This window comes from Strix aluco, chromosome Z (assembly GCF_031877795.1).
Source record: "Strix aluco isolate bStrAlu1 chromosome Z, bStrAlu1.hap1, whole genome shotgun sequence".
In the NCBI taxonomy this organism is placed as follows: domain Eukaryota; kingdom Metazoa; phylum Chordata; class Aves; order Strigiformes; family Strigidae; genus Strix; species Strix aluco.
The window spans coordinates 16,854,747-16,873,609 of NC_133971.1; the positions used below are offsets into that span (position 1 = coordinate 16,854,747).

The 18,863-nt window shown below is 43.3% G+C and overlaps 1 protein-coding gene across 1 annotated transcript; it reads right to left on the reverse strand.

Moving 5' to 3' along the window:
- Positions 1-2,768: 2,768 nt before the first annotated feature.
- LOC141918760 (RNA polymerase II elongation factor ELL2-like) lies at positions 2,769-17,803 on the reverse strand. The gene is made up of 10 exons (XM_074813626.1): positions 17,751-17,803; positions 17,404-17,567; positions 14,488-14,747; positions 11,663-11,787; positions 11,433-11,520; positions 9,856-10,414; positions 7,483-7,549; positions 3,972-4,143; positions 3,018-3,062; positions 2,769-2,879 (listed from the first exon to the last, which is right to left on the reverse strand). The coding sequence occupies exons 1-10, from the start codon at positions 17,801-17,803 to the stop codon at positions 2,769-2,771; spliced, it is 1,644 nt and encodes a 547-aa protein (XP_074669727.1).
- Between the last annotated feature and the right edge of the window lie 1,060 nt (positions 17,804-18,863).

Genomic DNA, 18,863 nt, shown 5'->3' on the forward strand with positions numbered 1-18,863 from the left:
AAGCGAAGGTGGTGAGTTTGAGAGTCCCTCTGAAGTGTCGGCATCTCCTATAGACAGCCGAGATATTTTGGTTCTGTAAAGATTTGATTTGAACGCTGGTTCCTCCAGAGGTATTACACACATAAAATTCTCTGCCACTGCAGTTTACCATTAAGGTGATTCCTTTCGGGGAAGAAAGTTGAGAGGAAAGTGCACTTGTTCTAGAGAAACAATCTTGAATTAGAAGAACAGTGATCTCTGCTAGCTAACAGCTGAAGAAGGAAAACACCTTTTGTGGTAGGTGTTGGTTCAGAAAGTCTCTTGGGTCAGAAAGAGCTGCCAGGAGGGTATTGCCCAAATTCAGTGGGATATGCCTCCTGAAGTAGTTCTTTTCTTGTCTTTACAATACTACCTTCATTTTATAGGTAATATTTATTTTATAGGAAGTGCTGAAGAGGTGTAACTTGTTAATGTTTAAGAAGGGTTCAAAAGGGTCTGCCAGCAGTGAATGCCACTAATGCAATGCACGAAAACTTAGTTTGCAAGCAGTATTGCTCGAGAAGGATGATTCCTCCCTCCCTGCTTCATGCAAAAGGGAAGGATGTGAGGTGAATATAGTCTCCTAAAATTTCTCAAGGAGCTGCATGGGTAGTTAGACACACAATGACTCTTTTATTTAAGACAACTTGGCTTTAATAGGAGGTATTAAGGCCTTCGATTAAGGCCTTTACAGTACCTTGTCCGGTCTGATGGTGGTCTGCAGCGCGGGACCTCTGAAGTAGCGCTAACCTCCAGCGGCAACACGTACACGGCCTCTAAACCAGAAGATGTGCGCGATGGCAAAAGGGGGCAGGGGGGGAAATCAGTTAGCTGCACCGGGTCTCAGTTCTACAGTGACAGCACTGCGGGTGATCGCCAGCCGTCGAGACGGTTGTAGCAGCGCGGCTTGTCCCGTCCTGGCGGTTAACGTCAGACCCGGGCACACAGTTTAGGTAAAAAGCCAACAACTGCCAAACTGGGTCCCAACATCAGGATCTTCCCACCGTTTTAATCTGAGCAGCAGCTCTGTCTCTAGGTTGAAAGCTGGGCCCCCAGCGCGCGGGCAGCAGAACTGCAGTGAAGTTAACAGCCCCTGCGTGCGCAGGCTGGGGACCGAATGCAGTTGTTAAACCCAGATGAACTCAGTTCTTAACAGGGAGCAAGACATCTGCCCTTCATTTCGCCACTTGAAATGCGGAGGGAAACCAGCTGTGCTAATCCAAGGGACCCAGAGTCAGCCTGGTCTCCCGTCGGTAGCACCACTATCGCTGGCAGGCAGCAGAAAGGGATGCGCCTTCCTCGCTATGCCGTCTTCACAAACATGTATCGTCTCTGAACGCAGAAATTTAAGGCAAAAATTCCATCGCTCCCATTTACCTGAACGCGTGTTTTCTGGCAGTCAGACATTTTCTGGTTTACAGTGATAATACAACAGTTTTTTCTGTCTATCAGCAATACTACCAAAACTTTGGCAAAAGGTCCAAAATCAGATTTGTAAACATAATGCTTCCCTCTTCAATTGGCAATACGTTGAAAAGACAAACACAGTAAGACACACAAAGATTTTGCTCAATTTTGACCAAATAACCTGCGTTTTCACCTGATAAAGTAAGCAATGGCTTGCATCAAAATAAACAAAAAAACTTCATGAAATGAAAGCTTGTGCTGTTTGGTGATCACATCATTTTACAGTTAAATACATCTCCTCTTTGTTGTCTTCTTGGCACCCAGGACAAAAATCTTTAAATACCTATTTCATGCAGGCCATAGCTTCTTTGCATATCTCTCTTCAAAAAATACTTTAAGTAGTATATAAATAGGTAACCTACATGTCTAATTCCATAATCTTGCCCCCAAACTATATATCTGTTTCATTTTGGTAAAGTATCAATTTCCCCAGTATTATTAAAGCTGACAAATGACCGAAATGGAAATGCTCTCACCTTCCAGAACACAAGTAGCAATTCTGTAGGAAAAAGCCTACAGCAACACTCGTCAGTTGTTTTAACCTGAGCGTTTGGCCTACTTAGAGTAGCAGCTTGGTTTTTTTCCCCATCGCACACGCTCACACCCACGCATTCTCGCACACACGCAGTACAAGCACACGCTTCCAGACACCGATAGGCCACGTAGTGCTTCCCAGGTGCTTCGGCAAAGCGGGAAGCAGTGCAGCTCATGATTTAACTACACTAAATATTCACAACCAAACACCTTAAGGCAACCAGCCACTGCAACGGGGGGTTTAAATTGCAGGGGCGAGTTTCTTTTGTCACAAAATGCCCTGTATACTGCACATCTACGTGCCTCTTTAACCCTCCAAAACAATGTGGTTTTTTTGTTTTGTGCTAATTTCTAAACCTTCTGCCATTTAAGGCAAAGAGTTTGCATTAACAAGAAAGGTCAGAAAACAGCCTTACACCTATCCATCTGCGTTTCAGGTTGCTACAATGTTTTCCTAATATGGGCACAACTTCATAGTAAAGGTACTGGCTCCCCAGTCATCTACTGCTAAAACTAATTAAATGCACAAACAAAAATCTTGACGAAAAGAAGGGACCAGAAGAAGCAGCTTTAAATACACATGTAAGCAACATCAACAACAATAAAAGTAGTTAACTCTGCTAATACGGAAACTTCTGTAACAAAAAGGTTCAATGCTACCTTTTAGAATCTTAGGGAAACTAATCTTAAGTTTTAAATAAATAAGCTTCTGTCCATTCACGTGTCCTGGTCGAAGCAGGACACTAGTGCTATAACTCTTGTTGCTGCTCGTCAAATTCCCCTACTAGTTTCTTAATGTGAGACAGCTTGCTGTGGAGATACTGGCATCTACACTTCTTTTCAAAGTAGCTGGGGCTAGACTGTAAAGATAAGATAAAAAGAAAATCATGGCATGAAAACGTTTCTGCAGAGTTAAATATTTCATGTCCTTTGCTTAAAAATACCCTTGAGCCAGGCTCAGTGATTACTACCTCCCACAAATCTGGTCTTACACATACCTCTTTTAACTTTCGGTACTCTTCTAAGACTTCCTCACAAAGCATCTTCAAGGAAAAAACAAACAGACAAACAAACATGAAGACAACATGAAGAACATTTCACTACTACCAGAAAATGCAAAAATAACCTCCCATCCCCCCACATCACCCCAAATCTGCAATTAAACGTGTAAATAGGCAACAAAAGGGGCATGTGTTTGACGATTCCCTTTGACAAGTCGCTCACGCTGCTGTCTGTTTGCAGACAGCTCAGATAGGTGGAGTTTGAGGGCTGAACAACTTTTTGCAGGGTTTTTTCAAGCTTCAAAAATCCGGGCTAGCCCACACAGGGTCTGAGGATGTATGCCCATTCTAAAAGGTTTCCCTTTGTCTAGTTGAGCAGTACCGGGGATTTTAAAATACTCCTTCTGCTCACAAATACACTTGCAATCTGACCAAAAACTAAAAAAACGCCAGCCAAGAATCCTCAGCGTGCACACAGAATTAAAGAATTCTGGTACTGAACATGAGGAATTTGTATGTCCAAATCAGAGAAGTCTGAGTGGAAGGCCAGAGTATCAGTTTTTGAACACCCTTCTCTGCTAGAATCATAGCTAGCATCAGGAAGATGGGTAACCTGTGGCTGCAGGTTTAGTTAAGGGTATAAAACCATGGGAAACAGAGGGTCAGGAAAGCTTTGGGATTACAGCTGCTGGTTTCCACGCGCTTCCAATCTTCTCCCCGATCTGTGTAACAGCACCGCAGCACCCCCACGCCTCGACAGCGAAGCATGAGCCAGTCTGGCAATTCCAGCCCTGCGACCGGTTACTCAGTCTCAGGTGTTCGTTTTAAAACCACGTCAATATAATTTAACAGATATATATACTGAAAGGTCTGCCTGTGCTGAAAATGTGGGCTTTTGGAAGGGATAAGAGGGAGATGAAACACAATCCTCACAGTTTTATCCTTCTTTACCTTATATTCTTTGGACCCTGGAGAAAGCATGTGCCGTTGTGCATCAAGACTCATGAATTGCTGGCTGATCCTCTCCATCTGAGCATACAAGTTCCTGTATTCATCATACTCTGCACAGAAGTCATTCTTGTAACGCTGGCGTTGCTCGTATGAGACTATGGCTGTGTATTTTCTGGTGCAAAAATAAGCACACATGCAATTTCACACCAAGGACATAATGAATATCAAGCACAGACACCCAAGCTTTAAGTCAGTTAACTACATGACTGACTGCTTCTACAAGTAAGCACACGTGCTCCAAGGGAAAGTGTTTAGGTAATTACGGAAATCTACCATATTTCTGTGAGAGCTGTTTGCTAATATTTTACTTCTTAGAGTGTCATTCACAAGGTGCACAAGGAAGGCGTAGCATACTTAGAAAACATGAGCAATCATTCAAATATAGAAGGATCAATAAATGCATCAGCTTCAGAGAGAGAAGAGAAACTGCTAGATTATAATCTCTTTCTATGAAGGGAGAAGTTCATTAGATTATATTTACTTTTGAAAATTCATTTCCATTACATTTTTGGAAGGGACTACATTTACAGTGTTGGATGCAGTCAGATAGGCACAAATGTAGCCAAAAACCTAACAGCCAAGCATAGTTAATGATAACGTTTTATTATTTTAGGGAACACCAGTTCCACTGATGTCCATTCAACTAAGGCACTTGCAATACAGCAACAAAAACAAACTGCAGAGAGGTCTGAAACAAAAAAAAAACCACCATCACATCACCTCCTAAGGAGGGAAAAACCCTTAAATGCTTAAAGCCACTGAAGCGATTGAAACTTTCTTCATTCCCCTCTCCCTCAAATCACCAGGAGCAGATTTAACACTGTCACACCAGTGCTTCTGGTCCTCCTAGCCTAAAGACCCCGTTCTCTTTGGGTGACACAGGCACCTCCACACGGGGACAAATCCTTCAAACCACCTTTAGATTAATTTTAACGAGCAGTAAAACTTTAACAAGTTGAAAGTCTGCACCAATGCAGATGACAACTTTGCTCAGTGATGTATCCCAGGCCAGAGGCACCTGGTTAGAGTGCTGGATGGTTTTTAAAAGAAAACTACAGGTGCCCCCCAGCATTTTGGGAAGGACCTGTGAAGCTTGTGCACAGTTACATCCCACAGCAGGAGTTGAGCACAGGACTAGAGCCCAGCAGAGCACTCGCAATGTAGGCGTGTGCAGAGGGAAGAAATGAGGATAGAAGTGGGGAGAAAGGTGAATCTGTTTGGTTGGTCTAGCTCTTCCTTAAGCTTTGCCTAAAAAGCTTGAGTTCCTTTACTCTCATCATCTTTCTTTAGACTAAGATGGAAAGTATCTTTATGCTAAAGCTGTGATTATACTCATGAATTATAGAGCACTTAGACAGGAAGAGAAATTGAAATAAACTACCAAAGTCCTTTAAACTGGATCAAATTGTAGGTGCTCTCAGGTTTCAATCTTTCTGTAGTGATCAGTCTGAAACAGCACACCCTAATTTTTTTCCAGGACACTGTGGCCAGTAGATTATCTGTGAGATTGCTCCAGATGTTGCTCCTTTCACAGGGAAGTCTTCGTTAAGGTTTTTAATCCCAGTCAGAACTAAACCAACTTCATGAAACCTTGCATGAAGGTTTCTTTGGGGTTTTTGGGTTTTGGTTGGTTGGTTGGTTGTTCTTTTGTTGGTGGTCGTTTTGTGTTGGGGTTTTTTTTAAACTTTTAACAGTAGCTATTGGCATCCGGCTTTAATACTAGATTACATCAAATAACCCTCCTCCTCAGTATCCCTGCCCTCAGCTGACTGGGAAGCAGACAGCGGGGAGCTGGATCGCTTCATTGGCACGCAGCAGAGGCCAAGAATTAAACATCGGTTTGAGTTCTCAGCCTAACACGTGAAGCACTAAACTGCTTCCCTGCAGGGCCAGACTTATTTCAGTCTTTCCATGGAGCATCACTTAATAGAGTAAGTGAGACGCACAGTGCTGCCATGCCGTCTGCTTCAGCACAGGCAGAAGATGCTCCAAAGTTCAAGCGCTAGGCGGAGGCCTGACCTCCCTTGCTGATGTTACTCCTCTGACAGAAGCTGCTGAACTTGGCAATTCGCAGCGTTTTAACACACTTCTCCCTCCTCTCCTGCACCGCAGACACGACCATGGGCTCAGCGCCGCTGCTGCGGCTGACGCTGGGCAATTGCGCTGCTAGGAAGTGTCGGGCTCGTCCTGGCTTTACCTGTCGGGGTGCTCGTTCCAACTCTGAGCACCGAAGGCCCCTCAAAACCTTCTCAAACTCATCCTTCCAACCGAGGAAGGAGCTTTAGACTGCTCCCCACTGTGCCCATCCTCCCCCCAAAAAGCCCATTTTATTAGAAATTCAGGTGGCGCTGACCACGTTATTCCACAATTATTCCAGTGCGGCCTCCTTCAACTTTCACATTTTTTAAAAAAGGCCACCAGTAAAACAGTGGGGGAAAAGCCCAGACACTGGGCATTTGCAGAAGCTACTTCCCCGTTTTGCAACGGTAAAGACAAACCCTCCTCCTAGGAAAGTTTTGATACTGTCAAGAACTATTTAGGCAACCAAATGATTCTGGTATTAGAGGTATTTCATTTTGAAGCAAGTTCTTTAACACTTGTCACGGATGAAAAGCTTTTTTATAGAGCAGGTAAATCTCAGCTTTTTGGAAATGTCAATCTGATGTTTGACAACTTGTTCAGGAGCCAAAAGTAAACTCACCGGGAAGTCCTTCTGTAGTTTTACAGACTGCAACATGGCAGTCACTGTAGGTATGTTACCTTTCACATGCAAGTTTGATGTATTTTTATCTTGCTTTGTAGTCAAAATTAAGCAGGTAAAAGTTAAAATCTGAACTGAGGTTCTTCTGTTTTCTCTAGCTCTTTGGTCTGCAATTCTGCGGTGAAATTGGATATTTTGCTGCAGCTTCAAGTTAGCCAGTGACCATTTTACATCAAAGCTTTAGAAATAACTTTGACGGTTAACTCCTGTTAGCTCACATATAGGCTTTGTAACTCTGGACTTTAAAGTCTGCTACCTTCCCTCCCCACTTTCCACCTTAGAATGCACTAAGCAGTGAAAGTGCAGGAAAGGTGTTCGAATTTATGTATTCTAGCATTCAGCTTTCCTCCTGTTTTGCCTTGCCTCTAAAAAGAAAACAGCGCAGGTTCGTGTTCCTTTCTTATGGTGTTCTTGAAGAAGAATGAAATTAAATGTTTTACGTCTTCTTCTAAAGGGTATTAAAATTACCTTTTATGGCTTCTTTTCGCACCGCAATAATTAAGGGACACCCTCAGAGTTTAAAACTTGCAGGTAGTTGAATGAGGCAGCTGGGTGACTTGAAGGAACTTGTCATTATTCTAAAACTACATTTTGGTCAATTCTCAATTTTGTAGCTAAACGAGAGTTTTTATAGGTGATTTTTCATCTGCTTCAATGAGTGGCAAGAAAGTTAATTGTTATTTTACTCACGTGAAGTAGTCTGGTGGTTGGCTTGCTGAAGGAGAACCTGTGGAGGCAGTGCAAGTTTCTTCAACTCCTACAGAAAAGCAGAATTTTGACACTTGCGGTAAACAGATTTTTAATGTAGCCAAACAATACCAGCTTAATGGGCTTGAAGAAAGCCTTTAGAGTTTTATTCTCACAGTAAATTACTTGGAATAAGCTCTGTAAGTTAATAATAGGGCTCACATGACCTTCTCCATAGTAGGCAGTACCGGGCTTTAGAAAGAGGGCACGGCTACTTTATTCTACAGGTTCTGCGCTACCGCAGTATTAACCCAAGGTCAGCTTTTCTTATTTGAAGACACGATGTGGCGTCTGCACAGCCATTCAAATTATGCAGCAACAGATGTGGCTGCACAAAAGACAACAGCTTGAGATGTATCTGTATCTATGTAGATATAGATGTATCTCAACGTCCAGGTTCCAGCAAGAAATAGAGCAGAAAGCTGAAGTTCTTTTCGTGCCATGTTTTTATCCCTCCTTCCCTGCCAATTACAGGTATCCGAGGTCAGATTTAATTTCAGCACTCTAAGCAGGAAAGTCAGGAGCATTGTATATAGGTTCCTGGCATTCAGGCTTCAATGACCTGCAACAAAGACTTGCTCCTCATTAACGTGGCAAAACTGGGTTTGAAAGTTATTTGCACTTGTAAATTGCTCTTTTGCTCTTTCAAATGGCATTATGAGAGCACAGTACACTTAATCTCTAGTCCCTCTTTTTAAAGGAATATTTCAGGAGCCTCCTGACTTTTTGGTAAATAAGAAAAATAGCGGCCATAAGGAAAAGTTAGCTGGAACACGGAGGAACACTCAAGATCTTGGTAATCTCTCTCTGCTTTTCATCTGGGGTCTTGCAGTTAAAAAACACACAGCCCTATATATTCTTTGTTTTCTTCCACTGCCACTGCTTAAACACAGTATTTCTGCTAAAGCTCGACTGTTCTTGCAATCTCTAAGCTCTCCGAGCTTTAGGTCATGGGGGAAAAAGAACTATCATGTGATGTTCTACTCTATTCTTTTACTTTTAGTATTAAAATTATTACGCAGTACAGCAGGAGTAGAAAAAGTGGTGTAGAAATGGGAACAACATTTGAGAGAAATGCAAACAGTAATATTAACGGTCGCGGTATGTACAATACAACTTAGGTGAACAGTTTCACTGCGAGCGCTTCATTTCCAAAAATTCAGGTGTGTTTGTTGACATGGCTCAGTGTAAGCACCAACTTGAAATGCAGTGCAGATTTTTCCTTCCCTAGCTGTTCAGAATTTCGTTACTGGCATCTGCAGAAAGACCCTCACCTGTATATAAATTCATAAATATCTGAAAGCACAAATATTTGCAAAGAAATCCCAAGCCACGTGGGCACTGTGTAGTATGTCCAGGGTAAAAGTGAAAAGAGCATCTCAAAGCACCCTTGTCTACAAGCACAACAGCACTTCAGAGAGGCACCCTGCCTAGTCCAAACACGCCTCTGGGCTGTGATAGGAAAGGGCTAAACCTGACTTCTCATTTGCACGTCAAACCTCTGAAATTAGACAACACACAGACTTAACAAAGGAACTGAACTCTGCCCTACTCTCTGTGTGTGTGTGTCAAGAAGTCAAGTATTCTCCGAGGGTTGCTGTTTATCTTTTCACTACCATTTTCAGTGCACACCGTTTCTACATCTTTGGAAGTAATAAATTCTGCAGATAGAGAGGAGCTCACAGCACAGTTCAAACCAAAACTCCAGCAAACCTCATGCCAGTTTATGCAGGTTTTAGGCTCTCCATGAAAAGGCAGAGGCTGGTGAACCTTGCATTGTGATACGCCATGAAATACATTTAAGTCTGATCTATGTGTTTCAGTAAGCTAGCATGCCATAAACCTGTGACAGGTTTTATCTGCAGCTCGCAGACCTTAAAACTGGCTCATGGAAGAAGCAGAGTAAGTTCAGTGAACTGTCAGTTTACTGGAAATTAAGGAAAAAAAACTCCATTCCTTGTGTTTTTCTAGTTCCTAGCTCTTCCTTTTAACCAGTTTCTGCCCTACAGCAATCCATTTCAGGTTTCTTTCTAACGATTTTTGTACTACAGAGGGAGAATTCTTAAAAATGAACCAAATTCTAGATAAGCTTCCAGCAGAACAGCTTCTGCTTTTTGTTGTTGTTCTCTTTAAACTAACATTTACAAGGTAATACAACAGCGGAAAAACAATATGGATTCTTCATGACCATAAAGTAGGGATAATGGCAAAGCCAAGTGAAAAAATAGACCATTTGGGTTTCCAGTCCCTCGTTTTACAGGTCTCTTTGCACCACGGTTACCCATACAGGAGTTAGGAAAAGCAGCGTATTAATACCTTCACCCGAATCCAAACAGGAGGATGTACTCAGCTTGGCAGTTTCTTCTCTTCTGAGGTTTTTCTCCTCCATGCTCACACTCACAGTGTGCTGCATTTTGCCTTCATCCTTCTCCTTACGCTCTTTTAGCTTCCCGGGCAGTTGGTGCAGCTTCTTGCCTGTGGACTTAGGAGGCTTCACCTGCACCCCGGCAGGCTCTGGGATCCCCAAAGAACTCCAAGAGGTATATTTTTGTTGCTGGTCCTCACAGGCCTTAGTGCTATTAGGACTGAAGCTGTCCATGGGCAGGTTTTGTGTCCCCTGCCCCTCAGGGGTGCTGGGGGAGGTGGAGCTGGCAGTTTTTGGCAGGTTGGAAGCGTGAAGGCGCGTCCCAGGCAGCGGGTGAGGAGCGGGAATGGAGGTGGTCATGGGGCGAGGAGACGGCGGAGGGGCGGCAGCGGCTTTCTCCCTGAAGGCAGACAAGCGGTCTCTGAGCGGGGACGGGATTCCACTGCCCAGGCGAGAGATCCTCTTCTTTTTGTTCAGAGGACCGACGGAAGAGGAATTCAAGACCCTTTTCTGTGATAATAAAGAAAAAAACCCGTAAAAACCAGCAGAACTAAGTTTTGCTCCCGTTCTGGAAAAGGAACGGTTCTGAACTGGCAATTGTTGAAAACACATCTTTCTTCTCCAAAACTAGCTGTCAAACGAGGAAGTACTGCAGCTAAATACATGGTTTCTTTCATCCTTGGTTTCTAATTTTATGATTAACAAGTCGTTCTTCAAACCTACAGCTAAAAGGCTTTGGGAGAAAGACACTCTCTTCAGCAGCTCTAGCAAAGGCTTCCCCAAAACGAGGAGGTCAGGTTGGTACCGTTTAGGCACCGATTTCCGTTCGGACACACCAGGTGAAGAGTCAGCTTTTGCTGGCACACAGCCACGCGATTTACTAAAGCGGCCCCGAGAAGCACGCAGCGGCATGCTTCTCAGAGCGTGTGATGTGCAAAGCCGATAAGAACGGGTAAACCCCCCAGTTTTGCTGCAGCTGTTGTCCCAGCTGCTCTCCAGCTGGTTCACATCCTCTCCTCTAGCAAGCGCACGCTGCTCACGTCGATGTACAAGCGGCAGCTTGGGCCGGGAGTCCCAGGCACGGCTCTGTGCCACCCTGTTGGAATAAATCTGCGTTCTGTGGGTAGGGAGGCAGGTGGGAAGAGGTCCCTGGGACCTGCACCATTTCATGCTCTGAAAGAAAGTTAGGGAAACACAGAGGTGTGCCCTCCCTCCTCTGTGTAAATGTAAATATCTCAGTGGTGAAAGGCTTTCTGTGCTTCCCATCTTGTCTTAAGTATTTTAATAAACATTCTGAAATACAGAACACTAAATATAGCAGCCCTTAAAGCTACGTGACTAAGTTTTTTTGCAGTCCTTGACAGTGCAACCACCTTTCAAAAGAAGAAACGTCCAATTAAAGATAAATGCTTCCGTTTTTCATGTGTTTAAGACAATATTAGTGCTTCACATCACAACTTTTACATCGGTGTAAAGTGTGATAAATCTTAATACACTGTAAATAATGATAAAAAAAAGTACAAAATACCTGAGCATTTGATGGGCCATCTTTACTGGGAGTTACAGGAGATCCCGAATGACTGGTGCTGGGGGCATCCTCAGATGAATTTAATTTTCTGTAAGCATGACCCAACATTTCAGGTTACAAGGCAAAAAATGTCTATGTCATAGCTCTTTCATTATAGGGAAGACAGACATTCATTTCCCAGAACAAGGTTTTTAAATGGCAATTTTCCTTCCCCTAGAGACTGAACTTACCTAGAAAGTATTAACTCCAATGACTGTTTATCGATTTCATTGTATCCAGGCCAATCTTTTTGAATGTCTTTAAACAGATGATCCTTCAGACTGTAAGAATTATCCTTTGTATTCAGGCTGGCTACCTATAGGCAGACATTTAAGAAAATAAATGTTCGTGATACCTCAATGCACACTACTGCAAAGTAAAATTAAAGTTGAAAACAGAATCACACACCAGTTTTCCAGGTTTTTTAGATGTGAAGATCCGAGTAGCTCTCATGCAACGAGCACCAATTTTTAAAAATGTGGTCAATTTGGGATGTAGAAATTTGAAGGTAAGAAAATCCCAAACTGCTGCAAACCTCTCTCTGCACCAGGGGTCTGTAATACAGCATTGGGAATCAAGGCAAACTATGCCAAAACTTTAAATATTCACTGCATGAAATATGCCGAGAGGCCTGTTTTGTGGGGGGTTTGTTTGCCTTCTTTTGTTTTGGGCTTTTTGTTGTTTTGTTTTGTTTTAAGAACTGAAGAACACTATCTCCACATACAAATTCAGATTTGTTCAACTCCGGGAGGACACCTGCTGTTCTTTGGTTGTACACAGCTCTACGGCAATGGCAGAGCACAGACTGTGCTTGGAACAACGCCTGTTTTCCATCATCACATTAATGAACGCACTATGTCATCATTTGTCTTGAGAAACACAACTGCTTTTCTTTCTCAAGTGCCTGAGCCACAAGAAACTGTATCTCTCTGCTGAACAGTTGTACCTGATAACCTAACTGGCGCTGGACAAGTACTTCTGGTACAAAGATGAATTCTTCATCTATCCCATTAGTTTTAAGCCATATCAAAGTTTTACCAATTGGGAAAAAAGTAACTGTACTCATGTCTAACAATGTTTTAGTGCTGAAATGTTTAAGGGGAGGTGTGCAGGCCAGACGTGCTCTTCATTCTGCAGACGCAGGGTTCAGTATTGTCACGAGAGGCTTGTGTGCATGCCTCGCTCTATACTTTTGAAAATAAAATGGGCTTATAGCTTCCTTAAGAAAAATGCAAAGTGTACTCAAAAGGTTAAAATGAGCTAAAAAGCCCTTGAGATCATTGACACCTAAAGTGCTGGTTTAGACTTCATCACCTGACACCTGTTCAGAGTTTCAGGGAAAACCCCCAAAACTATCTCTCTTTGCCTGATACAAAATGTGGAGTAACTACTCATCAACACACCACCACCACTTTTCAGCTCAGCCTATTTTTTTTTCCTCTAAAACATGGTAAATACTGCAAATTCATGCCTGTGTCCATGTCTGTCTGTCCCCATCTAAAAAAACAATTAAAAGTAACAAAGATACCCTTAAACAGTAATTCACTTGTTAAAAACAACTAAAGCTGTATTCTAAGAGAAGCAAATCTGTGCGTATTAGATCTTAGCAAGTTCAGGCTGCTGATTTTAGATTTGTACAAAAAAAAAAACTCATTACAGAGCTAAGAAAAACATGAGCAAGGCTTTTCAGGGTGTAGCGTTGCTAACACGACCATTTCTGATGCAAACCAGTACCTTGAGGTACTGGTGCCTTGAGGTTCACACCACATACAGGAAACAGACTCCAGGAAAGTCTCCTTAAACATTGCCAAGCATAATGGGACAAGAGGAAGTTTTTGCACCTTTCACGCTCTAGGGAGCTGAGCTTTTAGAATTTTATAACCAACTTAAAATATAGATTGACTCCTTCAATTTGTAGGTAAGAACATGGCTGTCATTAAATTGTGTCTGTCTTCGGGGTGGAAAAAAACCAACTACCATCGCACTGGGGAAACAAAACAATAACACTTAACATATTCAAGGAATGAGGTTTTAGAATTCAGTGTAGGATGAACCAAAGCTGTATAAATGTTGAATTTTGCTCACTTTAAGAGGTTCCCAAACACTTTTTTCCTAGACAAGTAGGAAATATTCCTACTTCACACATTAATACGTGCCTAATTCAGCCACAGTCTATGGGTACGGGGAGTATTTGAAAAGTAAGGGAGGAGCCACTGCATCTTACGGTACTTTAAGAAGCCTTTTCTGAACTGCTTTTGTAGCAAATTAATAAGTGACGCTCTTGAACACGCAGCTTAAAAGTTTCACCTATACAACATTATAGACTTACCAGTAATTTTGAGGGATGTGATAAAGAAATACAGGTGGAACTTAAAGGAGCACTGGAAAAGCTACTGAATAAAAAAAAGTTTCAAGGAAGGTAAAGACACAGTCCACATGATAGCAAAGAAATAATATGCTCAAAATCGGACCACCACCTTTAGCATTTACGATTTCGCTGGAACACCCTTCCCTTGGTTGCAATTCCGGCAGATCCCAAGGGAAGTCAAGTGCCACTTACAGGCCACCAGCCACGTTCAAACGAAGTACTAACCTATGCGATTGCAGTTACCAAATTTCTCTTCACATAAACTCGTCACAAAAAACATGAAGTACTATGACAAACTATTTCACACAATTGAGAGAACGCACAGTCAACTTCTCTCAACTGAGCAGTCCAAGTAAAAGAGAGAGGGAAAAAATAAGATATTAGGAGAAACAAAGCTAGAAATAGTTAATATTGCCTGGCATTCTAGCAAAACAAAACCACTCGCCAAGAATTTTTTCATCTGTCTTTCCTTTCCTCACACTGACTTGCAGTTTGGGGCATCTGCATGAAGTTTATTGAAAAACTTAAACAAGAAGCATTAAGTTGTTCACTATTTTCTGATTTAAACACTGAAGTGACACAGCTCAAAATTATTTTGAAAAGAATAGCAGGAAGGAAAACTTTCTGGCACAAACTCTATGATCTCACCTGATGAAGGATCATTCCGAGGCAATTCTTGTCCTTTTGGTGGACACCATCTTTCCGCAAGCGAGTGAGTAACTCTGGTTTCTTGTAATTCTTCAGTGCCAACAAATGAATCACCCTATCCCTGTACGGCCGCCGACAAACCACATTCTGTGTGCAAGTCCTCCCTATTATGTTTGCAGGGTTCATGGGCGTTGATCTCTTCCTCACAGGCACAGGATCTGGAATTTTTTGTGGTGCTTTTCTGACCTGTGCTTTTCTTCCTGAAATAAGGGTAAAAAGAAAAAAAAAAAAGAGAATGATGTGGGAGATTGGCAGAAGACAAGAAAGTTGTTTTAAAGACTTTACCAAGCCAGATAAACTCTAAAAATGACTTAAGTTAGCATTTCAAGATCTATAAGAATACAGGTAGCAAAGCTGCATCGAGCTAGGCATTAACAAAGAAATATTCAGTATTAAAACAACTGGGGAGTGATACCGGTAGGAAGGCTTTACTGGTTATTTATATACATGGTGCTTTTATTATTTTTCCAGTTTATAAGCTCAAGCACTGAATACTCAAAATCGGGCATTTTTTTCAGGAGAGTGCTCCCAAGTGTGATGCAAAGGTCTTCCATATAACTAAAGGATCCCCCGTTAATGCCTAGGGAGAACAAGTCTACACAATTAATCACATCACTGCTTAAAGAAACTACCAACACTTGGTGTTGATCACTTTTGAGCTACCATAACTTACACCACATTTTAAGCTGAAATGTTCCCCTCTTGTTAAATAACCCCCGGTTTGTCAGCAACAGTACACCCAAAATTTAACAGTTCTTGGGATCAAGGCCGGAGAAGTTTTAAAACATGGCCTGCACAGCGTTTTGGATCAAACTCTATAAAAAGATGCGTTTCTCAACTGGAGGAACAATGCAAGTGTGCGCAAGCAACGCATCCAGAATTTAAAAACAACACTACCCGAGCTGAATCTCAGTTTTCCAGAAAAAGACCTGAGCTCCTTGCTCTGCTATCAGGCAGGGAAAAAGAAAAAGAAAAAAAAAAAAAAAAAAAAAGAAAATTATCAGAATGTTACAGAAAATCATTGTAGTAAAACCTGTTTGCAATCCAACAGAGGATGTGACACAAACCAGCTATTTTTTTGAAACCAGCAGCTCACGTTTGGTACATGAGGGAGACTTAATGAGTATTGGTGAGAAAATCTGGAGCTTGCTCTCTCCATCAGACACACAGAGACTGAGCTGTGCTTAGGTACTGCTTGTCCTCAGGAGTAGCAGGAATTTGTTTCCGTTTTGCAGTGGAGGCCAAACCTTTATAACCTTGGCACCCTGCATGTTCCCTGGACTTTGCCCTTCTGGTTTTCAAGAAGAAACCTAATCATGCAAATGCACACAGTTCCATTTTTTGAACAGTGTGAATTTAGCAGTTTTAAATTGAATGCATTACAATCATCGGGACAAGTTAATTTCTGTGTAGATACACACACACACACACACACACACACCCCCCCGGCACAGCTGATGGTGTAACCAGCATTCAAACAAAACACCTCCTAAAGTCATGTCTCTGAATCCCTTAAAAAGAATAACGGAGAACATAACCAAGCCTTAACATGATTAACAACCGCAGTTCCTGATTTGTACTGCACGAAGCACGCTGCAGAGTCACCCCCGTGACCTACCAGCAACAAGACCTGTCCTACCTGAGCCTCCTCAATGCCAGTCTGAAACAAAAGTGCCCCCAAATATCCTAACTGTCCTACTGTCAATCTTCAGACCCCATTTATTTAATGTTAAATATTTGCTTAAGATCTATTTAAACCACCAACAGGAACCACGCAGATCATTCACATGTAAAATAGAACTTCCCCAAGGAGAAGTTTTGAAATCCATGAAAGTGGCTCCTCTCACGCTGCCGTTAAAGAGCAGTTTAGACAATACAGGGGAAGCAGTCCCCACTCCATGTCCCTGTATCAACCCGTGCTGAGCTGCCTTAGTGTCAAGACCACACACACTTAGTGTTGTATCTCCAAAAAGCTGTGACAAAGCTGGCTTCAAATGCCCTGCTGAGGCAGAGCAAGCGTTGTACCATCGCTGTCAGGGATGTCCGTGCTGGCGGACGACTGCGGCCGCAGCCAAGTGAGAGCCTGTTTTACGTAATGAAGATGGATGTACCTGGTTCAGCTCGCTGCTGCGGGCAGGACCGCCGCTGCCCGTACCACTGAGTGCCTAGAAAGGGGATGCTCACCTTGCACCTCTCTGCAGCCAGCTCCAGGCTCCTCAGGAAAACGGTACTCAGAACAGTTTAATAACAAACAATACCACCTAAATGCTTTCTGTTTTGTGGAAAATGATGAAATCCACGTTCCCATGCCAGCATTGCCTTACTTTAAGCTTTTTTTTTTTTTTGAAAACCAACCATGGTCTTGTGGTAGCAGTTGCTTACTGATGGCCAAGACATAAATAAAATTTAATCAGCATTAGCAAGTGTGGAAAGCAAAGTTTTTCCTATAAAGCCTATGAATTTGTATATGAGACTTCCTCAATGTGAATTTTTTTAGATTACAAATTCAGGCTAATGACTTAGCACAGTATTTAGGTCCTCAAAAGTGCTGTCACAAAAACAAAACGTTAGGTACTGAACCAGAGAATTTCAGGGCATGGGGTGGTAAAATCCCTCACCTCAGAGGTCAAAATTTCAACCAGTCAAGCAATATGGGAACGAGGAACGACTGGCAGGCTTTCTCGGGGGAAAAAAAGGGCTAATGTCTGAATGCAGCACGAGCAGACTGTAACATGAGGGCAAGCTACCTACATCAGAGATCTCTGAACACACCGACTTTCCCAAGAATCCTGAAAAAATGAATTACTGAGTTTAAAAACATACAGGCATCTAGTAAAAAATGAAACACCGCCATACCTAAAAATGGTCCATCAGGTTTAATAACCTTTGCACTTCCATTGCGCAACTCCTCTTCTGGCTGGGTCATGCACGCTTTGGTCGTCGGATAGGAATCACTTGTGGCACGTACCGTAATTTTGTTCTGTATGAGTCCCAGGCAACTGAGTTGAGAGGCTCCAGAACTATAAAAACATTGGAAAAGGTTGAGCCCAAGCGCTAGTTCACGTTTAGAAGCATGGTTGTATCAGGAACTTTTAAACCTGTCTTAACAGGTGAAGAAAAATCTTTTTTCCAGTCCTGACAGCTAGCTAGGGCGTAAATCTATTCCAAATTGTCTCTGCATGTCCAAATGGTATCAGTTTTACCTGTCGGTGTACTGTGCTTGAGAGGCAGGCTGCCCGCAGCGTTGGTGGCTCATTGTTGCAATGACTGTTGCCAGGACAACTCGGGCAGTTACGGCGGCCCTGTGACGTCACGTAGGCCCCGCCCCAGAGGCCTTCCACCAGCCGCCCGGCTCTCAGATGGGCACATCTCTCCTCCCCTCCACCTGAGGTGGCCAGTGGTGGCCCTGGGCACTGCGAGGCCCGGGGAGGCCAAGCCAGCCTCCCCTCGAGACCCGCGCGCGGCCCGCGCCCTGGTCTCCCCTCATCTTGCTTCCAAAGATGTCCACCCGCGTCGTCACCCGCTCTGTGCCTCTGGCTGCGCTGAGGAGTGCGTGGGGTCCACCCGCCCGCTTCTGTGAGGATTCGTGTTGGAGAAGAGGCACTCAGAGCAAACGCTGAGTGAGGGGAAGGACGGTGACCTCTCCCCGATAACGTCAGGGTGGGCGTGGGGCTTCAGGCAGCCATTCCGGAGGAGCCCAGCCCTCCATGCTCAGCCCACACGCGCACCCGCAGTGCGCTGCGTCCGGCCAGGAGGGCACCTCGACTGACTAACAGCGGCTTTGTTTAAACTGGCCTAACTGTCACTGCTCTTAACGAGTACACTGTGTGGCACCCGCCATTGCAATGGCTCTGAACAGAGAGAGGATACTGGCTTTAGCTCACCCGAAAACACTTTAGCCACCCTCAAACTCCCCATCAAGCCTCCAAGAAGGGTCAAGAATCTCATGTCTCAATTTACCACGTCATTTCTGAAAGTCAAAGCTGGACCAAGGCCCTGACCAACATTTCAAGATGATCCAGCTACAGTTTTGTCCATAGCCTAGGGCTAGGTATTGATCCCTTGTTCCAAAATCCCTGCATTTGCAACAGAAATAAAGGTCCTTCTTGCCATCTAAAGCACAGCTTTTATCCGTTGCCTGTTTCCTTTCACCACAGGAACAGTCGAGCACTGACTGAGATGATGTGCAATCCCTCTCCTCAGGCTGGGCATTTTCAAAATCCAAGACAGTCTTGAAGCCAGACCTGACTGGAGCACAAAATTAGACTAGACACCCTGCAGAGGTCCTTTCTGGTTTTATTTTCTTTTAAATGACT